Source organism: Myotis nattereri (genome assembly GCF_964212035.1).
Source record: "Myotis nattereri genome assembly, chromosome: 14".
In the NCBI taxonomy this organism is placed as follows: Eukaryota; Metazoa; Chordata; class Mammalia; order Chiroptera; family Vespertilionidae; genus Myotis; species Myotis nattereri.
Window position 1 is genome coordinate 27,791,614 of NC_138089.1, and position 26,600 is coordinate 27,818,213.

The 26,600-nt window shown below is 38.4% G+C and overlaps 1 protein-coding gene across 3 annotated transcripts in view; it reads left to right on the forward strand.

Moving 5' to 3' along the window:
* Positions 1–26,319, forward strand: part of PPARG (peroxisome proliferator activated receptor gamma) — a 108,253-nt gene extending 81,934 nt beyond the window's left edge. For all 3 annotated transcript variants that reach the window (XM_081105645.1, XM_081105646.1, XM_081105647.1), the window contains 2 exons: positions 7,487–7,937; positions 23,853–26,319. In XM_081105645.1, the coding sequence (XP_080961771.1) occupies positions 7,487–7,937; positions 23,853–24,100 (699 nt within the window). In that variant the 3' untranslated portion in view covers positions 24,101–26,319. The remainder of the gene's footprint in view (positions 1–7,486; positions 7,938–23,852) is intronic.
* Positions 26,320–26,600: the final 281 nt, after the last annotated feature.

Genomic DNA, 26,600 nt, shown 5'->3' on the forward strand with positions numbered 1-26,600 from the left:
GGTATTAAGCTATTTTAAGGGAAAGAGCTTCAAAATGCTTGATTATAGGCTTTTCAAGTTCAGAGGTCAAATGTTTGTCATTTTTCCCCCTATAGTAACTGTGACTGTGCTTTGCCCATAACATTTATTCAGGATGTATTTGCTTAATTGAATTAAAAACTATTGCCTATGCCCTTTGTAATTCTGGACTTTCAACAGAGGGCCTCTAACTAGCCTAATATTTGCTCACCAAACTGGACATCATTAAATGATCTGGATAGAGGCAGAATTGCCTCTTAGGGTCTGGAGAGACTGGGCCAAATTAAAATAATCCATTCCCTGATTACACAAAACTGAAATAGAATTGTTTGGCTCTCTCTTTTCTCCTTATCTTGCAAAATCAAATTAAACACTGGTGGAAAGAAATAGTTCAGAGAGGAATATGGGAGAGGGAAAAAAATCCAAAATGTGATTTCCAATGTGACTAGAGATTTGTTTTTTATCTTACATGGTCATGTTATTCATTTGATAGCATCTTTCTCAGGGGTGTTATGTTATCTCTTGGCCAAGACTTATGAAAGTTAAGATTTGAATTGATTGGAAACGTTTTGCAGAAGTATGGACTCTTGAGAGAGTGGAGGTTGTGAAAAAGTGTCTATGGCGGGTGCAGTTTGGGTCTCATTATACACCCTGCTTGAACTGATGTCACTAGTGTTGGTTAGGCCAAGTCTGGGATGGGCTGCTCAGTATAGTGGATGACTAGTTACCAAGAACCTTTGGAAAAGGAAATGGCTTTATTGAAGAGGCCATTCTTTAAATTTATCTTACTGCTCAATTTAACCTTTGCTTACGCTGTCATTTATGGAAGGCCTGCTAATCTTTCCTCTCAGGCCCAGCACCAGCATTTGCCTGCAGGCTTCTCCCTTGCCAACTTAACTTCCTTCTGCTATATCTTATTCCCTGCTGCTATTTGCACCTTTCAAGACAGATAAATGGACAGATAAATTCAATGTTCTTGCTCCCCTCTTTTTAACTTTGACACCATATCTTTGGGATATTTTGTACCTTTCATTTCATGCCTAAAAAAATAATGCCTGGGAATTTTAGGCTCAGTACTAGGAAGAGATGGAATATGGAATCACTAAACATGGATCACAGGAGAATTTTAGGAGCAATGAGCCTTTGAGCCCCCCTCAGATAGGAATGGCACTGACTCTCCCACAGGCTGTTTTCTCTTCAGTGGCTTGTTCCAGCCCAGGCCCTTCTTTAAGAGAGCCTCCTGAACCCTGTAACTATGAATATGCTAGAACTGGGGTGCTTTGTTTCCTGAAGGCACTTTGAGAACTGAATGGACTTTGGAAGTTCCCAGTGTTTGACCATTACCCTGATGTGATGATCACACTGGGTGCTTCATTGTCACATGATCTCATGTTTGTTGATGCAAATAAACAGAGAGTGGTTTTCAAGAACTATTTTCAATGCCATGGTTTGTCATAAAACAATAAATATAAAAACCTTTGGTGTGCCTGCCAACTTTTCACTCCATATCTGAGGATGGTGAGGCCCTGGCTTCACTCTATCTGCAAGGAAGGATAAAACTTGTTATTTGTACTGTATTGGACTTTGCATCCCAAGTCATCACATTGCTTATGATAGCTACATGTGAAGTCATTGTTTTTGTAATTACAAGAGCAAAACAGTACCATTGTGAAAAGGGTTTATCTAAATAGTATATGTAATATGAAACTACTAATGAATAAAACCAATATAGAAATGTAAACTTTTGTGAAAATAGTCTGTACCCTTTAAATTTTCTCATTCTAAAATTTACAATGTCCATCACATCTAATAACTCAAACTATTGGAAAGATATCTATACTTTTAAATCCTACACTTACAGCTGAACAAAGTGTGGTCTCTTTCCCCTTTATCTGTGGAAAAGCTTGAGTGAGCCAGAACTTGGTCTCCTGAGGAGGAAGATAACAGACAAATCCTCAGAGAAAAGAGACCATGGAAGCCCAGTATAAATAAAGAGCAGAATAGCCATGCTGTTTCCTTTCAATGGCTACTAAAGAACTGTGCTCCTGGGATCATTAATTCATATATTATTATTAATAAAATACATTCCTTTATTGCCAGGACTGTCAGAAACAGCTAAAAATATGACACAGCCGAACCAATAGTATTCTTTCAGACAATAAATTAAAAAGATAATATTCTATGTAGTTAAGAAGAAAGGTACTTGGATATTTTTCCTTTCGCATGATTAGATTCAGTTGGCCAATACCCCTGTTTGCCAGCTGAGGAACATTTTAGCTGGCAATCGATGGTTTTTAAAGAGCTGTGATTATCTGCTAGTTCATTAGAGTGTAGATAATTCTTCCTATTATATTTTCATTTGTCTTAAATCTTTAAAGCATGCAGGAAAATGGAATTACATTTTAAAACTTTAAAACTTCACTTCAATCACATACAGCACTTAACTAGCAACTCTAGGATATAACAGTTCAAAGGCACTGCCTCCAAGATCCTAGCATATAAGAGCTTCAGTTTCAAAGTCACAGTTCTGCCCTGGCCAGTGTGGCTCAGTTGGTTGAGCATCTCCTGTGTATCAAAAGGTCCCAGTTTGATTCCTGGTCAGGGCACATGCCCAGGTTGCAGGTTTGATCCCCAGGAAGCAGCCAACTGATGTTTCTCTCTCTCCCTCTCCTTTCCACTCTGTCCAAAAAATCAATAAAAACATTTAAAATATAAAAAAATAAGTCACAGTTCTTCTCAGGATAGTCATTTTATTTCAAAAAGAAAAAAGTAGGAAGTTATGTAGAAAGCTATAGAAAGAGAAAAGAACTAAACATGAATTAGGAGATCTAGTTCTCATTCAGGTTTGCTGTAAATAGCTATTTGTGGAACACCTCTTGGCTTTAGTTTATTCATAGCTAATGAGAGCATGATGATGTAGGTTATTTCTGAATACCCCTTTAGTTCTGTAAATCCCATGGTTCTCGACAAGAGGAAAATAGGAACAGCATGGGCAGAAACCAGGAAGAAGTTGAGAAAACCCAACCAAAGCATTTTGGGTTAACATTCACCCACTGTAGCTAATCAAGAAAAACCATATGGAATGAAAGTCAGTAAGAAGTATAAAGAGAAAGAAGGAAATAAAATCAAGAAGATGGACCCTAAGAATTCAATTTTCTTTCTTGAGCCTTTGCTCTAATTTGTCAAAAAAAACTAAGAATATCGCCCTAACCGGTTTGGCTCAGTGGTTAGAGCGTCAGCCTACAGACTGAAAGGTCCCAGGTTCAATTCTGGTCAAGGGCATGTACCTTGGTTGCAGGTGCATCCCCAGTAGGAGGTGTGCAGGAGGCAGCTGATCGAGGCTTCTCTCTCATCGATGTTTCTAACTCTCTATCCCTCTCCCTTCCTCTCTGTAAAAAAATCAATGAAATATATATTTTTTTAAAAAACCTAAGAATATCAGGAGAACCCCACCAGAGGAGGCACACATTTTTCCAGGCCATTTTTAACTCTTACGTGGTTACCAAAGTGATTAATTTTGAGAGGGTAGGGTTGTCTACTACACTAATTTCAATCTCCCAAAAGGGAGAAATCACTGGAATACTCTCTGCTTTATTAGTTGACGTTTTTGTTTACCTCCTTTAGCTTGCTATTATTCAAGCAGCTGGAAATTTAGACCATTACTGCCATAAATGTATAATCCCTTTGATAATTCATATATTAAAAGGCAAATGTTATTGGACAACTAAGGAACACTATTGTCCTATTCCTCAATTATTAGCCAACTTTCTCCAGGACCTATGTGTTTCACATAGTAGGCATGCAATAGATCTATAACTAAATTTAATGATCTATATAAAAGAGTACGCTTAATCCCATCCTGGCTTTGATATGTGCAGCCATTTTTGAAAATCAAATTTACAAAAATAAAGTAGATTTTATGTCTCATTTCAAAGAAAACTTTTCTGTAATTTCTCCTTGCAGAAACCGTTTTTCTCTGGAAAAGCATGTGTTCAAGTACAGTTTTCTTCATTTCATTCTCACCTTTTTCTGGTCTGTCCAGTATAGAAGGAGTACAAGTGTCATAGTGGCCAGAGGTAGATTCACCAGGAAGCTAATGAAGCTTGCACAGAGCCCCTTTGAATGCACTGGGAAGACCAATTTTATTCTTATAATTTGTATTATTGAACTAGGAATTGTTGTAAATGTACCCAACAACTGTGTACATTTTAGGCCTCACAAAACCTGATCTATCCCTGATAATATCCTAGATGTAATTAAGTGTTCTTTCCTGTTAAGGAGAGATGCTTATGTAGCCACTTGATAGAATGGCTGATAAGTACATTGTTAGCCCTAAACTAGAAGTGTAAAATCATTAAGACCAAATTCAAAGATGATATGGTTCCTCTTATAATGGCAAGTTCCTCAGATGATGCTGTACAAGCTAATAGTACATAAAAGGCTTCCCTTTACAAAATATACAAAAACATGTAATATTTTACCAGAGGTGTAATATTAAATTAATGATTCAAGAGAAATTCCACAGACCTAATTTCACCTGCAGTTTTAAGAGGTTAGCTTAAAGGATAAGGAGGTCCCTTTGTGAAATGTGCAAGTTAATTGTTTGCAACCTAAGAATTGATTTGGTGGCAAAGAAAGGCAGATCATGTCTAATGATCACTTACAGTTTGACAGATCTATTATGAAGGCTGAAAGAATCTAAGATGCAGACTTTAAAAATACAATGAAAACAGCATAATCAGATATGACTGGGGAAAAACAAAAAAAGTCCACCTGGTATTCATTTGCATGTCAATACCTAGAATTTTCTGCCAGTTCATCACTTTTTTCAAAATGCTGAAGGGATTTAAAAAAAAAAAAAAAAAAAAGGAATGGTTTGGCATAATGGTGGGGGCTGCTGATTCCTTTCTCTGTCCTTGAGTGTTTACTGCCAGGAAATCCTGACCAACATCGATTGCCAAGGGGTTAAAGTCACATTGTTGTTAAATTGGGAGAGAAAATTAGCAGGATTTTGTGCCCTATGCTCAACTATCACAGAGTTTCAAAAACAGGAACCTGGGGCTTTATATGAGGGGACAGGGGAAGTGAAGGGGAAGAGTCACAGGGTGATTTATCAGGGCATAGTTCCAGATAAATTGCTTACATGGAGGTAGAAGAATTTTAGGCATATATTCTGTGCCAAGAAGCCAAACTGTTGAGCAGAAGCTCATCCAAAAGTGGAAATGGGTAGTTCTGGGTACAGTCCTTCCATATGTGAAGAGGTGATGATTTTATAGTCATGTAATTTGTACTCATGCATGTGCGGGTAGACTTTTCAGGTATCCGTACCATGAGATTCTCATGGCAAAAGAACGCTAGTATTTCATCAACATAAACTTTAATAAGCTGCAAAACTCCTGGAGGACAGAAACCACATTTTCTCTAGGTTCTATAAAAGCAAGTTTTTCTCATGTTTAGAATCTGACATTCTGGGGAAACTGCACATTTTAACTGATGTGACTTACTATCCTCTCCACCCTTTTTTTCTCTCCCATTAATAATATCAATCTTGAAGTGGGGAGTGGGAGCACAAAATACCCCAAAACATAGTAAGCACTGTTGGCTCCTGATTTACTTGAAGAATTAGTTAGAGCCATCAGGCAAACTTACTCTTGGGTCCTCAGATCTGTCCTCCTTTTCAGTTGCTAAACAATACAAGTGCATTTTTTTGTTTAAAAAAATAAAAAAAGAATTTCTGGAATAACTCCAGTGAATGGTGCTGAAAGAAAATGCAAGTTTGGAAATTTACTCAGCATCTAAGAGCCCTTAGTGTTAGTGTTATTTTCTTCAGTGTAGAACAGACTTAATAGTTTGGTGAAAATCATAGACTGCACATTTGTAATACCTTAACTAATAATAATAATAATAATAAAAGATTTCTCTGGAAAAAAATATTAAAACTAAAAAAAAAAAGAAAATCATAGACTGGTGGAGATTAATAATTAGAATCTTCAAACCAGCGGGTCTTGAAGCTGGCTACAGCTGTCACTCATTGCACCACTTCCTCTTGCCAGTCAGGAGAGAATTCTCAGCATCTCTGCTAAAAACTTTATTTTTAGCACGCCAGTGTACAGGCATGTACGCATGCACAATTCACACATATCCACTCACCGCGCGCACATGCACACACACACACACTGCTTCTGAGAAATGCAACTAGAATATCCTCAAGAGAAGAGATGGCAACCTCCAATTTAATGCACTCCCCTCAACTGAGAAATTTGAGGCCTAAGAAAGATAAATTACTTTCCTAAAGTCACATAGTTGCTTAACAGAACAAAAGTTAGAACCCAAGTATCCTCAACTCTTATTCCAGTGCTTCCTTGTATACACTAATTTGAAGAGCCTTGGGGGGTTTAAGCCATTGTACAGTTCAGTATATGTATATAAAGTGCAGCCCCTTCTCAACCAGAGTAGCCTTGAGAGTTTTCATAATGACCACAAACCTTTGGTTAGTTCTATACAAGAAAATGAAAGAGATCATTTCATGACTAACCCACCCTGCTTTTTAAAGCAGCCTATTGCAAACCTGTTTTATTGATTATTTGATACAGATATTTTGAAAAATAAGTTCAGAACTCTTTTTATTTTGCCACTTTTTGCAACACTTACCCACAGGCCTTATACATCTGCTCTTACTGAAACAGATTGCTTCCAGAGCATTAAGAAAAGAAATAGACATTTTCTTGGCTCCATATTTCTAATCTGCTTCAGATTGATTTTTTTTGGGGGGGCGGGGGCGGGGTTAAGGATATTTTACATGCATACTGAGATCTCAGTAGATTTCATCTAAAACTGCAATATTTATGTTCAAGGTTGCTGAAATGATTTTTTAAAAAATATTTGTATTGATTTCAGAAAGGAAGGGAGAGGGAGAGAAAGACAGAAACATCAATGATGAGAGAGAATCGTTGTTTGGCTGCCTCCTGCTCCCTACCCCTACCCCCACCTGCCACCCACTGGGATCAAGCCTGCAACCCAGACATATGCCCTGACCGGGAATCGAACTGACCTCCTGGCTTGTAGGTCAACACTCAACCACTGAGCCACACTGGCTGGGCTGCTGAAAGGATTGAAAAAAGGATAAATTACATATTTCATTGAAAGCCAAGATAAACAATGGATTTTATCATTTTTAAAATCAATAACAAACACTCCTCAAACAACAAAAATTAGAACTATTAGCTAGTCATGTAAAGGTTTGTAGGATAAGTTGAAGGAACAGAAGAACAAAATTGATTAAATAGCTTTGGTCCTAGAAGACAATTAGGAGGAATAATCAGGAGATAACAGTACTTTGTCATTATTAAGTGTTGTTGACTTTAAAGATTTCAGTTTTTGAAGCAAATGTGTATAAAGAAACTGGGATGCTGTTCACTGTGAATTAGAAGTCTCCAACTAAACCACTTTTTCTCTTTTTTATTTGCAGCCATTTGTTATCTATGACATGAATTCCTTGATGATGGGAGAAGATAAAATTAAGTTCAAACACATCACCCCCTTGCAGGAGCAGAGCAAAGAGGTGGCCATCCGCATATTTCAGGGCTGTCAGTTCCGCTCAGTGGAAGCTGTGCAAGAGATCACAGAATATGCCAAAAGTATTCCTGGTTTTATAAACCTTGACTTGAATGACCAAGTAACTCTCCTAAAATACGGCGTCCATGAGATCATTTACACAATGCTGGCTTCCTTGATGAATAAAGATGGGGTTCTCATATCGGAGGGCCAAGGATTCATGACAAGGGAGTTTCTAAAGAGCTTGAGAAAGCCCTTTGGTGACTTTATGGAGCCCAAGTTTGAGTTTGCTGTGAAGTTCAATGCACTGGAATTAGATGACAGCGATTTGGCAATATTTATAGCCGTCATTATTCTCAGTGGAGGTAAGATTCATCTTTGATCTTCCATAAAAGTGGGTGGGATGGTGGTGGAATGGCTGAATTTTTTTATTTTTTTTTTTTACTTTTACTTTCCTAGTGCTAGTGAATGTTCCTTTTCTCTCTGTACTCACTGCACTTTTCATACAGAAAATGCCAATGGCATAATGCCATGAAAGTGTCACCACGCATGTAAAATACCAAGAAAGGATATCATAGATTTGCTGTTTGAAGGCTTAGGCTAACCCAGGCTCTTTTCTTTTAATCCTCATACAATTTTTTCCTAATCAAATTCAAGCATGGAAGACAAATGCCCTCTTCTCCTTTTCCTTTCTCCTTATTTTCTTTTTTTCCTTGTCTTTTTCCTCTCCTTTCCAGAAGGCCAATCTAATATTTATATCATTTAAGTAATGACATGTATAACTGTGCTTGAGATGATGCTCACTTGGCATAGAGAAAGTGTCATTAAGTGTTTTTGGTCAAATTATGCTCCTGCCCCACCATCAGTAAGATATTTCTTTGAATTGCTTTTCCAATATCAGGAATCAAGCATATATACTATCTACTGACCTCTGCCTACTCTCTCATGTAGATTCCTTTGATTGCTTCCCTTAAAATACCTTTGTGAGGGGGTTGGCTGTGGTTAAGAATGCAATCTGAACCAAAAAACACAGAGCAGAGAAATGAATTGAGTTATTTAGCAATTCATTGTATTTTTGGCCTTGCAAGTACATGATCTAACTGACCAACTCCAAAAGCCAAGTTTTATACTAAATGCTACTTTTATTGGCCTCTCACATGTTTCCAACTTGAATAGAAGAAAGTTTTACTGTCATCTCGCTCTATAAAAGTTGTTTTTAATGACGAGTTTTCATTACTGAAATGGAGTTCAGATGAGCTTTTTATGTGTCCTTACAGAATATCCTCTGAAAACTGGGGTGACATGGTTGAAGGGTGATATAGGTATAGATTTAGATAGATAGATATAGATATAGATATAGATATAAATCTGGATAAGCTGTGTGTAACTGTACAGGATATTATAAAGAGCATGATCCATTCCATTGTCCTTTGTTGTCCAATTACTTGAGAGTGGAATGCTTCTGAAATCAGGTGTATAGTGTATTAGTAATAATAATAATAGCAAACGTTTAAGTACTTACTGTGTTCTGAGCACTGCGTTCACATTCATTTCGTTCTCACAACCCAATGAAGTAAGTTCCATTTTGCAAACAAGGAAACCAAAACACTAAAAGGTTCAATCCTTCATCCAAAGTTACCCAGCTAGTAAAAGATGGAGCCAGGATTATAAACACGGGCAGTCTGGCTCCAGAATCTATACTGATACTGCCCTGTGTATGACTAGGGTACATATGATAACAATATGGCATAGGTTAATTCTGGAGCCTTAAGTCCAGTGTCAGGTTGTAACTTCTTTAAAAATGATTTTTTGGTGTTATGTTTAATGTAACAAAAATATGCTATCCAACATGTTTTAGTATCTTGACTACTCCTTAAACAAATTAACCCTTGATCCTCCTGAAACTGATTAGTTCAGCAAACAAAAATGATATTCCAGATTACTTGAGATTCACTAAGAGAAAAAGATTAAATTTTGAAAAAAACAGATTAGAAAACAAGTTAATATTGTTTAAATAGCTAAAAGCACATTTTACTTTAAATGAAAAAGAGAAATAAAATGATTAATATTTGATATATTTCTAAGATTTTTCCTAGCACATTATATAAACCATGTTCGTATTTCTTTCTCTGCTTATCATTTCCCCATGTCATTACATATTCTTTGTTAATATTTTTATTAACTTTTAAAAATAAAAGAAATACTTGGTCATTATATAATCCAAAGAGTACAGAAACGTGGAAGTGAAAAGTAATTGTCTCTTTTCTCAGAATAAAGCTAGATTAACAAAGTCCTATTTCTCCTACCAAAAAGTTTCTATGCATGTGCTAGCATATGTATATGCTACCACTTTTAATAGCTATAAAATATTTCATTTTGTAAAAGACTATTGCATACTAAATTATCTATATATGTTTAGGTTACTTATAATTTATTATAAAAACATATAGAAAAGAATACAGAAAAAAATTTTAAATATATACTGTTCCAAATTTTGCTGTAGTGAATATTCTTGTGTATAAATTTCTGTTCAATTTTCAGGTTATTTTCTGATTCCAAATGGCCAAAATGGAATTGCTGGGTAGATGGCTATGAACATTTTTAAGTCTTTGTCACATCATTGCCAAGTTGTTTTCCATAAAGTTGGTAGTAGTTTATATTCCCACCACAGATGCTAGCGGAGGCATTTAGAAAAAAACACTCAAAGATACTTAGTTTCTAACCAGGAAATATCTAGATAAGAAATAATCATGATAATTATGGGCTTTTTTGAACCGGAGTGATGTTGTTATATGGGTACATGAGACAACAGTGTGGTTTCATCTAGAAAAATGCCATTACTGCCCATATTTCAAAGCTAGATTATTTTAAAAATCAGGGATTTGTTAGGCCCTTAAATGTTTCATTAATTAGCCAAAAAATATATATATATAGTTCTGTGAATAGCTTGGTTCAATGTAATAACATTTCAGGCAGGCCGAAGCCAGGGATCAAACCTGCAACCCAGGTATGTGCTCTTCATTAACCAGGAATGTAACCTGCCGATGCTCTAACCACTTAACACACTGGACAGGGCTCTCAATTAGTTTTAATTCTCTTTCTATTGGATTTTCCAGAAGAGGAAAACATTCATGTAAGCAAGAGGTTTTGATTCAGTAAACATATTTCTGATCCTACCTGATCTTAAAGAGCGATTATTTTCTCCTCTGCAGTTCATTCTGATTCTATAAATAGCTTTAGTGATTTCAGGAAAAGAAGTGCTTTTGACAGGCATCCATTGACCTCATTCTGAGCTAGGTTTAGAATCACAGAAGAGCTTCATTCTAGTGAAGGCACTATGACCCTAGACCAGTGGTTCTCAACCTTCTGGCCCTTTAAATACAGTTCCTCATGTTGTGACCCAACCATAAAATTATTTTCGTTGCTACTTCATAACTGTAATGTTGCTACTGTTATGAATCGTAATGTAAATATCTGATATTCAGGATGGTCTTAGGCGACCCCTGTGAAAGGGTCGTTCGACCGCCAAAGGGGTCGTGACTCACAGGTTGAGAACCGCTGCCCTAGACTGAAGGAAGAATGGGGAGATGGGCATGATGTAAGAGTGGGGTGGTAAGGACTTGGGGAAATTAAAGGGGGGCCCCAGAGGACCTAAAGGGGATTTTTTGGATGAAAGTACCTGATCTGACCCAACAAGTATTTGCTGAGGAAACTAGAGTTGCTAGAGTAAGATCACTGTCACTCAACTTCAACCCTAGAAACTGCTGATACCATTAGATGTGGTACTTAGATTGGCCTGGTGCTTAGCATCTCTACTATTTACTCAGCTTTCAAACCAAGATTGTGAGGAAGGTGACCCAGTTCTCAAGTTTTTCTCCTTTCTCTCTTTCTCCTCTGAGCCTTAGGCAAGAATGAGACTAAGAACATGAGCACCCTAGAAACAAAGGAAAGCACTGTGTACCTTTTAAGAGTATTTCATATGCATTCTCATTTCATAGGCAGAAAAGTGAGGGTCATAAACTTATGCAATTTGCCTAAGATCTAACAACCAGTGAGCAGTGGGACTAGGAGCGAAACCCAGGTGTTCCAACTATCACCTCCAAATGCCCTGCCTGCCCCAAGCCCTGCCCTCTGCTACCTGGCTAGTGGATGTGGTCAACTCCCTCACATTTGTGTGGGGGGTCGAAACCTGTACTCCCTTCATGATGCTCTCTAAGGTTTAGATGTACCCATAATCCATACCTTATTCCTTGCTATTTGGGATGAGTAATGGTTTCCCTTGTTCCCTCTAGTCTCTCTGACTGGATAGGTGGCGTCAAGAGTAATAAAACTGCCTCCAGCAAGGGCATGTTTGCAACCGGCGCCACAGCATCATGCCAGCCACACATGCAAACTCCCAAAACCTACCCAGCAACCATAGCCAAGTGGAAAGCTCAGTAAAGCTGACAACCCCCAGGATATTCCATTGGACACTTTGCCCCTTTGAGCGTTTGCTGTTTGGTGAAGAAAAAGCATAGAAGTGTTCCAGCTGGAACTCTACAACAGGAAAAAGCTCTTTTTGCTAATTCAAAACAGTTTGGAATCTATTACAGTTCTTCCCAAACTTCCAAGATATGGGGGAGGAAATTCACTGGATTTTACAATATATTTTTCTAGGCAGATTGCCATCGCCATCCTAATGACAGAGAAGCTATAAATATTGATACAATGGCCACAGATGGCAAGTCATCCAGCCTCCTCCTTTACTCTCTTGAGACCGGCTTGGCTATCCAAACCACCTATATAGCAGCTTCTTCTTTTTCCATCAGTCCCAGCCATGTTCTTGCTCTATGAAGCAATGGACAGCTGTGCTCTCAGAGTGACCTGGTGCATTTCTACTGCTGAGTGGGCAGGGAGAATAGGGTATAAGAAGGGAGAATTGTTCTCATAGTTACACATTTGCAGATCAAAGAAAAAATAATATCCTCTGAAATAGTGCACAACTGCTTGTCCCATAGGTCAATAACCTGGGATCTCTGTTTCTCACCGTTGATCATGACTATAGAGTATATATACGTATAAATATAGATTTAGATATATAGACTTTTAAATTTGTTGGAATTAAAATAGAATCAAAGCACAGCACCTGACACAGAATAAATACTTAATAAATGCTTGTTTAGTGAATAATAAGCAAATATTAACAATAATAACTATCATTTATCAATTATTTTGCTGTGTGCCAGACTATATGCTAAGCACTTTACATACATACATTCATAATCATTGTTCAACCTTTCCTGCAGCTCTACAAAGTCTATTATTATCCCCATTTAACAAATGGAGAAAATAGAAATTTAGAGAGATTAAGCAACTTGCCCAAAGTCACAGAGCTACTAAAGGTGAGGCCAAGGTTCAGACCCCGGTCTCCTTTAACTTAAAACTGATGCCTTTAACTGCTACTGCCTTTTGTGTATTGAGATGAGGAAGCATCTCAGTTAATTACCTTGGTCTTGAAGTTCTTTGGCAGTTATCAAAAACTACCTTTTTCCATATTGCCTGCAAATATTTTAATCAAGAATTCCCAGGTTAGAGTCCAGATATTACTTACTAATATTCAAAGCCCTTCTTGAAACACCATTTTAACTTTTCTAACAAAATTACACCCTGAGTTTGAAAATTGCTCTGGGAAGGAATGGGGCCCAGTGATAACACTGAAGACTGGTGCTGTATTCTTTAACTTGTTCAGGGAGCATGGTCCCTGGAAATAAAAGCACTGTTTGCAGAGCTCTCCACAAAAATTGATAAGCTTTAAAAAAAAACTGAGTAAATACATTCATACTTAATCAGATACCATCTTACACCAGGCTTTAATAGAGATAAGTGGTTGCAGAAAAATTTATGAGAGAAATTTAAAATTGTTAAAATACCATCCACTCATTTAATTTCTTCCTGCCCATTGGAAACAGTCAAAATGACACGCATTCAGTTGTAGCGGCAGAACCTCATTCCAGCTCACAGAACACTAATGTTCCACAGGCACAGAGCCTGTGGAGTTCTCTTCCCCATCCCTGGTTGTCTTTCAAATCTTAAGGATATTTCCGGCTGATGTGTCATCTTCCCATTTTACTACAGAACTGTTTATGCTAGTTAGAATGTACATATAGCACTCCTCTGGAACAGAGTGTGTATGCTTGAGCGGGCCTACACTTTTCTTGAGGAAATCCCAGCTTAGGGGGCTTCTGATTCTACATGATCTTCTTTGTTTCTATCATCCTTACTAGCTGACTGGGAGGAGACAAAACCCAACATAGGAGAAGAAAGGTGGCCTACTATGGTTCATAGTATTAGGCATTAAAATACCAGGAACAATAGTAGGCCACCTTTCTTCTCTCCTATACCAGTTAAATATCCAACCACCTTATTTATGCAATTTGTTTTGGACAAGAGTCAGGCTAGTGCCTAACTAGTGAAAGTTATTTTTCTGATTTCTTGTGATATCAACAATAAACAAGGACATCTGATTTCTCATATGACTAAGCAGGACAGTCAAAAAGTGTTACTACATGATTCAAATCCCCCATCAAAGGCCCCTGATTGTGTCAGAGAGTAATAGCATTCATTTATTAATTGAAAAATGGTTTTGGGCATCTACACTATGTCTGCATAGTTTATGCCAATCTTCTCCTCAACCCTTCTCCTCCTCCCACCATGCTTCCACAACCAGTGGGAAAACACTTTCAGGTGGCCAATATGGCTTTGAATAATGACTCAATTTGAGTTATCTAGAAAGGTCCCACTAGTTCACTCTTTTCATAACTTCATAGACTTCTGTTAGACATAAGTGAAGGGTATTTATAAATTCTCTACTGGCACTCAAATTCTAAAAACCAGAGAGCTGAGGGTGGAGGGAAGGGAAAAGATGGACCATATTAGAATCATCTGCAAAACTTACACACACACACACACACACACACACACACACACACGGGCTTTTGTTGTTTGTAGAATATAGAAAAACTTTTATCTGTGACTGCTTCAGAAATAAAATGTCCTCCTCACCCCGGGCCTGGTAGGCTGGGATCATTTTAGTGAGTGAGCAGTTTTGACCCCAGAGACAGACATGGGATTGAAAGCCAAACTGCTGAGTCATTCCTGTCACCACACCGGCAGCCTTGGAAAAGGTTCAGTCAGTCAGTGAGCCGCTTTTTGGAGTACTTTATCATTTTGGGTTCTCATAATGTGTGTTTAAACTCTGGGTGACCCCAGGCAGCCTTCCAGACTGGCACAATTCACCAAGACATTCAGACAGATCATCTGCAAGTGAGGAAGAATGAAACCGAGGACTGGTTGGAGTCACGAATAACAGGAGAACCAATACATGTAGCAAAGGAGCCATCGCTCCTAGGGAAAGCACCTTTCAAGGGTCTTGCCAGCTTCACAAATGAATCAACCTGAAGAGCGGCAGGGTGGTGCATTGGAAAGCTTTGGAATCACATGGACAGCCCTGAGTTCAAACACCCCATTCCACTACTAACTAGATGTGTGATTTCAGGCAATTATTTACCTCCCTAAACCTTAATTTCCTCATCCATGCCCTAAGTAAATGAAACATTATGTGAGTCTTTGGCACAGTGCCTGGGACATGTTAAGCACACAATAAATGTTAAATTTCCCTTTTCCTTTGTATGATATAACTAGAAGTAGCTCTACTCAATTCTGCCAGTCAAATTGCTGATTTTCACCAATAGTCATTCTTAAAATCCTTATTACAATATAATACCCCTAGGAAGATATCAACTAATCCCTTTATCAGATATGTCTTTAAGGGGATTAGTTGTGGATTGGAGAACAAAACCCCCAGGGAAAGAGATACTGGAGGAAGGAGGAGGGGCCTGAAAGGTTGAGAGGTGAACTCTAACCCCCGGGGCCCTGAAGGAGATAGGGAAGGGGCGTGCCGTGGGTTTCCACACTCCTAGTATTCTGATTACGTTTGGAGGGACATTATGTGTTGAGAGGTCATATTTAGAAATGACAGATCACACCTATGTTTTGAGGGTCTTCTCAAGGACGTTGGAAAAGAAGACATGGGCGATGCAGAGAACTAATCCGTGGCCCCTTTTTTATTTTTGGTTTGCTGTTGGCTACCTTTGGTTTGCTGTTGGCATTTCTAAATGTTGAGGAAGCAAGGAAGAATCGTTGTACTGGGAGCATATGTGTGTCAGACTCAAGGAGAAAGAAGAAATCACTCTCCATTATCTTTCTGCTCCAGCCTTTCCTCTGCCTCGCACCCACCTCTCATTTTTAGTTCTGATCAGAGCCATTGTTGGACATAGAAGGAGCAGAAATATATCTACTTTCCTCTGCCTGTGGGAAGAAAGCGCTGCTCTTTTGGTCCTGACACAGAGAAAAGGAGCAAACCAGGTGGCTAAGCTTGAATTGATCAACCTCCAATGACTACGAGAGGAAAGATAGGGATGTCCCAAGCGCAGGCTTGAAATCTCAAATCCCATTTTCATTCTGAAAGACCTAGAAATAAAACACAGCCTAATCTTCATTCACTAGAGGTACCCTGGAGCAAAGAAATGAGCTTTGAACATAGCATAGAGGAAAATGCTACCCACCTGGTTGCTAGATATCTTTGTGTTCTGTGTTATAGTTTGGAAGGCTTTTGGAGGTGGTAGTTGAGCATTTGAGATGAGGGGAGTTGGTGTGGAATTGCTTCTTAGTGTGCAGATAAAAGAAAATATTGTCTGGGCTTGGTTTCATGGTGGAGTTTACCCCCCTCCACCATCCTAAACCAAATCATATGTGTCCTTGTTGTGAAGAGCGGTTATCATTTGAACATAGACAGAGAAAGCATTTATTAAATTATTCTTTAAACAGGGAAATGTTAGAATGTTAACCCACTTCAGAGTGAAGGACTCTACCAGCAACATGTGCATTGTAGGCGGAAAATATGCTCATTACAGATGATCTTTACCTATTTGGTAAAGCATTTACAGGATCTCTAAGTTATGTTGTTCCCTTTCTCTGATAGTAGCAGTCAACATTTCTGCTAAAATCTCCATTGCTCAGGCTTTTGATTAATTTAGGCCAGCCCTGCTAGGATTCCTAATTCTAGATCCCCAGCAAGCCTCAGTCCAAGGTATGGAAAAGGAAAAACATCTGGGGGTGTTGAAGGGAATAGCTAAGGAAAGGGAGCAATTAATAAACAAATAAAGAGGACCCCGAAAAATCAGAGAAATGACAGAAGAAAGGTAAGAAGGGAAAAGAGGCATGTTATAGTATACTATTACAAATAGACATAGGTAACTGACTATGTGTCAGACATTGCTTGCTTTAAGCACTTTCCTTCTATTAACTCATTTAATCATCTCAACAACTCTTAGTTATATGGGGTTACTGTTATATCCCCATTTTTAAATGAGGAAACTGAGGTACAGTGAGGTTAAGGAACTTGCCCAAGATTACATAGCCAGTAAGTTTTAAGGTTGGGATTCTAACTGCTTCTCACTAAACCAGTAGTGCTTGCTCTTGGCTGCACATTAGTATTCCCTGGGGGCTTTTAGAAATATTGAAGGTCATACCCCTAGGCCAAGTAAGTCAGAATCTCTAAAGATGGGACCCACATGTTAATTAGTTGTTGTGTTTTTAATCTCCCCAGATGATTTCAATGTGTAGCCAAAGTTGAGAATCACTGTACTCTGTCAATCCCCAGCTCAAATTTAAACATGAAAAGAACACATGTGAAACTTTCTTACATTATTTTTTCCTAAAGGTAGGATGGTAGGAGGTAATTGCTATAGGCCATACCATAGTTTCCCAAAAATAAACTTGGCTGAATTCACAGTTTTACCTAATGTCCACCATGATTCTGATTGTTAGATCAGAAAGGTACTGAAAAATCCCTAACACCATGTCTTCAAGGAGGAAGTGAATTTGGCCACCAGGATATTTTTGTTTTGTTGTTATACTTAAGCTACCTTTCTTACATGCATTCAGCTACAAGAATGAGAACTTGTCCAAACCCCCAAACATGTGTCTGCATCAGGAATTATTTCCTTGCACTCCTGAATTTATGTTCTCACCAATAACACCTCAAAAACTTTTTATTTTCCCAATGTATATGTGCCACCCCACCCTGCTTACACTATTGGACGATCTCTATGGAAATTGCCTTTTTTTGAACAAACACAGGATAGTAATATCTTATAAAGTTCCTTTACCTAATTCATTCTCACCATGACCTTAGTAAAAACAAGAACAAACCCCCCCCCCCAAAAAAAGAAAAGAAAACAAACAAAATACAACCATTCCCATTGTTGTCTTAAAAATTAAACCAAAACCCAGGAAAATTAGATGACTTGTCCAAAGTGACAAGAAAATTAAGTGGAGGAAAGACGGGACTCCAATCAAGTCTTCTGTTTCCAAATTCAGTGCTCTTTTTAACAGATCTGTGACTTAGGAAGCAATGGAATAAAGGAAACTAAAGAGGAAGTGTACAAGAAAGTGAGATACCAACTACCAAGCTCCCTAAGTAGCCCTCCCTCCCCTTCAGTTTTCACCCAATCCTGTCTGTGGATCAGTTTACAGCTGCCCAGCTATCAGCCCTCTTTTTTCTAAATCCTCTGGGTACAGACCTTTTCAGATTGCTAGTGTCTATTAGAAAGCCAGTAGGGAGAGATTGGGAATGCCATGACAACAGCTCCTAGAACAGAGACAAAACCTTTCATTTTAGTGGTTTCACCTCTCCTTCAGGAGACTCCACTGTGGCCATCTGGTTCACTAACTCAGACACCTCCTGAGAAAATCGGTGCTAGGGAAATGCCTGGTCCAGGTGGGCAGATCCCTGGAGGGTCAAGAGAATTTGAATGTGTTTCAGATAAGCTCTCCACTTAACAGAACCAGATCTAGATAAGATAGGAGCTTTGTTGATTTGCCCATAATCAACAGTGTTCTCTAATCAATTCCAGCACTGTGTGAATGGAGACCGGAAAAGGTTCTTTCCCAATTCTTTGCAGCCTGGAGAGTAAGGAACTAGTAATTGACTCCAGCTTCCTGGAGTGTTATGTCCTGGAGTGAGTCAATACACACATTCCCAAAGGGCCTTCTAGGCAGCCTGGCCCGGTAAAAGGGGTCCCTTGACCCTGACCCTGTTCTAGAACTCAATTCTGACCCTCAGCGAGGTGCAGGGAGAGACTCAGGCCTCTGAGAACAAGCTTAGCAGACTCCGCGCGGGTGGGAAGTGGAGAGGAAAGGGAAGGACCAGGACTGCTCCAGGTGTTTAGATGTCTATGGTATATTTGTGGTACCTCCCTTAGCTTACTAAGGGTTTGTGTGTGAGTAGAAGGAAAGTAGAGAAAGATAGGAGAGGGGACCAAGGACAGCCTAGTAGCTGATTAGAGAGTGGGGGGTGGGGAGCAACCCCAACAAATCCCTTTTGCCCTTGACCCTAGGGATTGATTAAGACCAAAGGAAGCTTTTTTTGCTTTTTAAATAAGCCAAGTATTCTAAGTTTAATGTGTAAGCTTGTTAATACCCCTTTCTAATTAGATTTTGAGTGTATTTCCCCAGTTTAATTATGTGAACTATATAAAGGGAGTTACAAATAAGAATAAAGCTTAGAACTTTTGAATTAGGCTTTTAGAGTTCATCTATCTAGTCTAATCCTTTTCATTTACAGAGAAGAAGCCCAGTGAGCTTAGTTTGCCCAAGGTCACCGAGCTGGTTAGTGAAAGATCTAGAAGTAGAATATACTACTTTTTGCACTCAACTGCACTCCATTTTGCCTTGACTGAGGCTCAGTAGAACAGTGAGACAGATCTGTAAATGATCTAACTTGTCACTGGAGAAAATATAAATCAGTGGCCACAAAATTTCAGCCCTCCAGCCAAATTTCATCTATCACATCATAAAAAATAACTTGCCAAAGAGGGGTTTGAAAATCCAAACCAGATCCTTCTCCACGTGGTCCTAGAGGGGCCTGTTCCATTATATTGCACTAAAGCCAAGTGTTTCCAGCAAACGTGATCAGCTGCACTTTAGGGTTTGGGTGTTTGAACTGTCATGATAAATGAAACCTACTAGATTAATATAATCTCTTCAGCAGAAGTTGCTGCTCAAGAGGAAGGAGAAAATGTTCTAAGAAGCCAGTACCCCTGTGTGCAGTCCCAGCCCGTGGAGGAGCCACATTTAACACCTGTCTTGACACAAAGTATTGCCACTTCCGATGCACATACATTTACACTGCCACAGGCCTTTGAAATCTAGAACATTTGTTCAGGGGGAGGATCAGCAGTCATTAAACCAAAGGCACCAATCCAGGATCTGGTTTTCCTTGAAGTGTCAGAAAGGTGTTCATTATTGCACAGCAGCTGTGAGAAAGGCACCACTCCTCCAGGAGCATGATTCTCTAGGCCAGGACTAAATTATTTTGTTTAATTCTCTGAATTTGAGATTTTTGCTGATGATTCCAAAATTAAATGCTGAAATGTAAAGAAAAGCATATACTTAGTCCAGTCAATGGGACATGTTAGAGAAGTGTGTGGGGGGAGGTGGAGAGAGGGGTTGGCGGCAAAGAATCAAACCAAAGGTAACTTTCCTTCTGTAATTAAAAAAAGAAAACTTCAGAGAATGTTTACAGTTCCACAAATCCTACCCTGAAACCATTCTAACATTGCTCTCCTGTGCCTCACCTCAGTGGATAAAGATTACTGTCGTTTACTGGTTACAGGAAAACACTGTTTGCAGGTGGTTTCTTCATTGTGTAGTGATCCTGCCTTTAGGCTTGTTCACCAACCAACAGAATTGTACTTTTCAATTCATAACTCAGCCCGAAAACCTAATTCATTAACTCAACCAACTGAATGTTTCCTATGTTTCCACTTGATCAGAGATGATCAGGACATAGTCTCTGCCTTCTGGTATCTCATGGTCTAGTAGGGAAGATAAACAAGAAAATCAGTACTTATAATACAAGGTCATAAGAGTTGAATACTGCATAGCATTTGGAATTCAAATGTCAGCTCTGCCATTTACTAGTACATGGCAGATCTTGGGCAAGATTTAACTCCTTTCTCTAAAGCTTTGTTTTCCCCTCCATAAAACATTGACCTTATGGGGTTATTATGAAGATTAAATGATATATTGTGTATAAAGCCCTTAGCACGATATTTAGAAAATGTAATCTGCTCACCAAGTGTAATCTACTAATATAATAGACATTGAAGTGTTTATAAGGTGCTTCAAGGTCCAGAGAAAAGGGACTGGAAGAACAGGGGAGCGGAAGGGATATTGCTAAGGAAGGCTACCAGGACATAATGTGTTTTGAAGAATAGGTTGAAGTCGATGAGATGGGTGAAGAGAAGGGAAGATTGTTGTTTCAGGCAGGAGGAGCAGAATCTGCTTGAGCACAGAGTCATGACAGAACATAGGAGGTTTGAGGGACTTGGTATGGAAATAGCTTAATATGGTTGGAGCAAAGGGATAATTTCAGAAACTGAGGCTAGAGAATGAAAGATATTAAAAGATGAGTAAAAATTCCTATACAGTACTTTAATTTACAGTGAAGGGAGAAAGAGTTAAATTAGAAAAAGAGGGTGAATAGCCTTCAAGAGCTAAAATTTGGAATCAGTGCAAGGTATCAAGTAAGTGTCCTGAAGGTTGTACATAAACCCTGCACCCTCTGGTGAGCTTTAATGGGGAAACCTTATATTCTAACCACAATGCAACAAACATAGAAAATAACATTTAGTAATTAGAAAACAAACACCCAAACTTTCCACTTGAAAATCTAAAATCATGCATTTATTTATTTTATTTATTTATTTATTTTTAATCCTCACCCGAGGATATTTTTTCATTGATTTTTAGAGAGAGTGTAAGAAAGAGGGAAAGACAGAGAGGAATATCAATGTGAGAGAAACACATCGATTGGTTGCGCCATGACCAGGGCCTGGGCTGACGAGGAGCCTGCAACTGAGGTACATGCCCTTAACTGGAATCGAATCCAGGACCCTTCAGTCCACCGGCTGATGCTCTATCCACTGAGCCAAACTGACTAGGGCTGAATCATGCTTTTATATAACTCTTAGGTTAAAAATTAAATGAAAATAGTAACACAGACTATTTGGAAAAGAACTATGAAAAGACTACTGAACAAAGCCTATTGAGTGAGACTAAAGTAAAGCTCAGGAAATTTTAGAGCTTTAAATGCATCTGCCAAAAAAACAAGAAATACTGAAACTAAATGAATTAGTCATTTAATTCAAGAAACTAGACTGCTACATTCAGAAGTGATCATGTGCTGCCTGTGCCCTGGTCATTGATAGCACAGGGAGAGAATTGCTGAAAGGCATTTTCCTCATGTTTGAAGGGTCCAGCTCTCCCTTCCAAATCCTGGAGCTTTCACACACTAGCTGAGAGAGAGAGAGAAAAGGGGAGGGGAGGAGAGGAAGAGAGAGGGAGGGAGGGAGGGAGAGAGAGAGAGAGAGAGAGAATAAAGCTAAAGAAAGTTAAAAGCATGAACTAGTTAAATTGAAAACAAAATACCATTTCAAAAAGCAGAGTTGATTAATAAAAGCAAAAGCTGTGTTTTTTAAAAAGGAAAAAAAAGATAAGCTTTTGGCGAATCAGATTTTTAAACAAGAGAATACACAAATAAAAAGCATCCAGTTAAATAAAAATAGAGATTTTAGATTTCAAAAGAATATCATGTACAACTTTATTCTACTATAAATTACTAAAATGTCACTTATAAGTGGGACAAAGCCTAAGGAGACTAAAAATTTATAGAAGAAAAATTGAAGGTAATCAAAGGTTTACCACCAGGCTCAGACAATTCTGCCAGTGAATTCCAAGAAACCATCAAGGAACAGATCATTACTGCATAGAAACAGTATCAACTCAGCCTATAAGACCAGTTAACATTTATTACCAAAACAGGCAAAGGATGGCACAAAAAAAGAAGACTCTGGACTGATTTCACTTACAAATTTTGAAACCCTAAATATATTATTAGTAAATGAATACAAAGATATAAGGAAATCTATTGATATAATTCATGATACTTGATTAAGATAAAAACATATGGTAATTTCTTTAGAATGAAAAATTTAAAAACATTTGATGAATGCAACAACATTCCCAACTACAACAAATATAAAACTTTAAAACTCTTGGAAAGCCAGGACTAAAACATACCCAATATAATCTATAGTAAATATCATACTTGTGGTAAACCATTAGAAACATTTTCTTCAAGGTTAGGAATGAAACAAGAATGCCTCCTACCACTACTAATATTTAATAGCATATTAGAGGTATTAGCCAATGCACTATGGCAAGAAAAAGATATGAGAAATGTAAACACTGGAAAAGAAGAAAGAAAGAAAACCGCCATTATTTGCAGAGGTAATAGTCTAATCAAAGTAGGAAAAAAAATAAAATCCAGGCTAAAAACTATTTGAATTGACAAGAGTTCAGGAAAATGAAATAGATTCCATATACTAAAATTAATACTTTTTCTATACATCTGCAGGAGTGTATTTGAAAATAAAACAAAAAGAAGTATAGACTATTATAAAGTAATGAGTAAAAGTAAAAAAGCATTTAAGGATACATCTAAGAGGATCTGCATGAAGAAAAACATTAAAAATGTAAAAGTAATTTAAGCTCACCATTTAAAGATTCAAAGAAGGAAAAAATTTTTTTTAAATATTCAAAGAAGGGAAATATAAAGAAGAAAATGAAAATTACCTGCAACCACTCAGAAGAAACCTGTTAAAATCTTGGGGTCAGTGGGGGAGGGGAGTTGTCTGTCTTTACAAACTGTAAAAACTATGTCTTGTCTCTGAAAATATATATGGGATATTAAGCAAAAGAGAAGACAAAGCTTGTTTTAGAAGCATACATAAAGCTGTGGTGAAAAAGTAAGTAGAGGTTATAAAACATAGACTCATCAAGAAGCAGCAGAAGTTATAAATGAGATTTCTGAGTGAGTAGAAGCATACTGGCAGAGGAGTCCTCGGTCTGAGGAGGAGATTGCCTTTTTACCATGTTATGTCAACTGATTACACAGATTAAGTCCTGGCCAGGAAAAGAATGCCCCTGGAAAGGGCTCCGATCCATTCCATCCTCCTGTATGCAGTTCCTGCTTGCTATTACTTACTCTCTCTTCCAACCTTATTTTAAAACCCAAACAAACCAAGAAAAAGATGGGTGCGTAGTTTGGCTGAATATGCTTCAGATGTGGGGCCAGAGAATTTGTAACTGAACCTCCTGTTCTTCTGCTCCCCCAGACCGCCCGGGTTTGCTGAATGTGAAGCCCATTGAGGACATACAAGACAACTTGCTGCAAGCCTTGGAGCTCCAGCTAAAGATGAACCACCCCGAGTCCTCTCAGCTCTTTGCCAAGCTGCTCCAGAAAATGACAGACCTCAGGCAAATTGTAACAGAACATGTGCAGCTATTGCAAGTAATAAAGAAAACAGAGACAGACATGAGTCTTCACCCACTCCTACAGGAAATATACAAGGACTTGTATTAGCAGAGAAGTCCTAATTCACTGACAACGTTTTCCTTCTTCCAATTGCACTATTGAGGGGAATATCTGACACCTAAAAAATTTACTGTGAAAAAGCATTTTAAAAAGAAAGGGTTTAGAATAATAGATCTATTTTATGCATATTGTTTATAAAGATACATTTACAATTTACTTTTAATATTAAAAATGACCACATTATGAAATTGGTGGATGTATTTGAAGACTAAGTCTGATGTGTTCTCCAATCCAGGCTTTTTCCTTTTATTTTCTTCTCAATTTTCTCACTCTTTCTTCCCTCCCTTTCTCTATGTCTATATCCCTCCTTCGATGCCTGCCTTCCTTCTTTCCTTTATTTTTCTTCTTTCTTACACATTTTTTGAAACGTGAATAGAACTTCTGATCAACTTTCACTCTTGGTAAATTAATTATTTACTCAACTTACAACTTTTCTGAACCCTCCATCTGTTTTAACAATCACAACTAAGAAGGGAAAGGGAACTTCTGGACCAAAAACTGCTCGGAGCATGTGTTTCTTAACCTGGATGTGCTCATTTGGAGCACATGCCTAGGCCTACCAAGAATCCAGTCTTCTTCCACAATCCCAACCAAGATTTTCATTCACCAAAAGCAGCCCACCAACAGGATATCAAGGTGTATGCAAATACCCAGTGGCAAGTTATGAACTATTAGAAACTGTGAGTAACACAGAAGTGGTTTAAAATTTGGCACCTGCCAAAAAGAACTTACAATTGAGTTCAGGAGAAAAAATTAATCTTCCATCAAAAAAACAGATTATAATGCACAGTATTATACTCCTGTGCCAAATGAACTCCTAAGAACTATAAGAGTTCAAAGGAAGTGAGATTAATGAAGATTGGAATAGTCAAGAGTAACTAAGTTCATTGAAGTGGGCCTCAAAGGATGTGTTGGATTTGAGATAGGTAGAGAATAGAAGAGAAAACTTTCTAAGAAAGCAAAACAGCAGGAACAAGATGAAGAAGAAACCAAAACAAAACATGAATGAGGGAGAAGAACCATGTTGTGGTTCTAATGTATGTAGAGTAACTTTACTAGAGTTATTCCTATCATCTTCTTTGGGGCCACTTTGCCCAGAGATTTCTTTTCTGACCTCAAAGGTTCATTGTCCATATCGTTTAGGTAATGCGTCCCCAGCAAGCAGCGTATATGTTCCCTAAAAGCAGGGACCTTCTTGGCACAATTAATAGATTCTTTGATTGAAGCCACCACATTTACTAGCATTGCTTACCAATGAACTCACACTACTATCTGGAGGTCTCTCCGCCAGGATGACTATTTCCACTGGCCTAAATTATTTCCCTGCTACTTCCCCCTTACTTTATCTTTCCTTATGGTATTGATACTCAGGAGGACATCACTTGACATTTGAGGCTTTCAAGCCAAAATATCAGGAAACATCTTTTCATCCTTTACCTCAAAATAAACAGATCTCCAAAGACTCAGGCTACAGAAGTGAGTCCTTACCCTGACCCTAAAAATGTGGGTTCCCTGATCCTTTAGGAGAGACAACATCCGAGCTCCAACCTTTAGAATAGATGTAACCACGTCATATTGGGACCAAATGACTTTTTTTTTCATATGGCTATTTGTTTTTCTTTCCTTCATTGATGCCAAGCACCAGAATATTTTGAAATAGCCACTGACTAGAGACTTCACTATTACTCCACGTGGAGAGTTTATCATCCAGGAGAGCTTGAGAAAGAACGGGCAGGCAGTAGACAAGGTGAGGATTCCACCTCAGAGGAGATCCCTTGTTTACAAGATTTATTAAACAAAAAGCCTTTCAGTGTGCTGCCTGCTCTCAGTTCCCACCAGCGCTCCACAGCCCATCCAAGCCCTTTTCACATTCTCGGATCTGTGGCTGCCAATGTGGGGAGGAAGGGGGATGCTCTCAGCTCTTTGGCACTGATGATAAGCATTAAATAGCTTTTAAATCCTGGCAGCTTTTAAATTCCCATCTCTCTGACTTTTTCCCTGTGGTTTGGACGACCATTTGCTAAATATTTTATGACAAATCATATACAGCCTCCAAAGCTCCTGCTCCTTTCTCAGTCTCCCTTTCCCCCAGGATGATTCACAAGTTAATCAACAGCTGCATCATCAGTTATTCATAGGACTTTCTCCGGACACAGACACATTTTCGGATTTGTGTTAATAAAGAAGGAAGGAAACCAACTTTGGTCAAGAGTAAAAAAAAAAAAAGGGTTTCAAGGCGCCCATGAGAGCCCTACCCCAGCACTGCCTCTGCATATGACCTGCTCCTCTCCCATCTCCATGCTGTGCTTGGAGCACAGGAACAGCAAGGGTACATATGGAAGAAACTATATCTGCCCACCCTGTTTCTCTAGCCACAGTCAAAAATGCCTGACCTGAGTTTCTGGCTTATTTTTTTAAAATTTAGATGAGGAATAAGAGGACTGGGGCTTTTTCAATAAGAACTCAAGAGAGTCAGGAAGCACTAGCT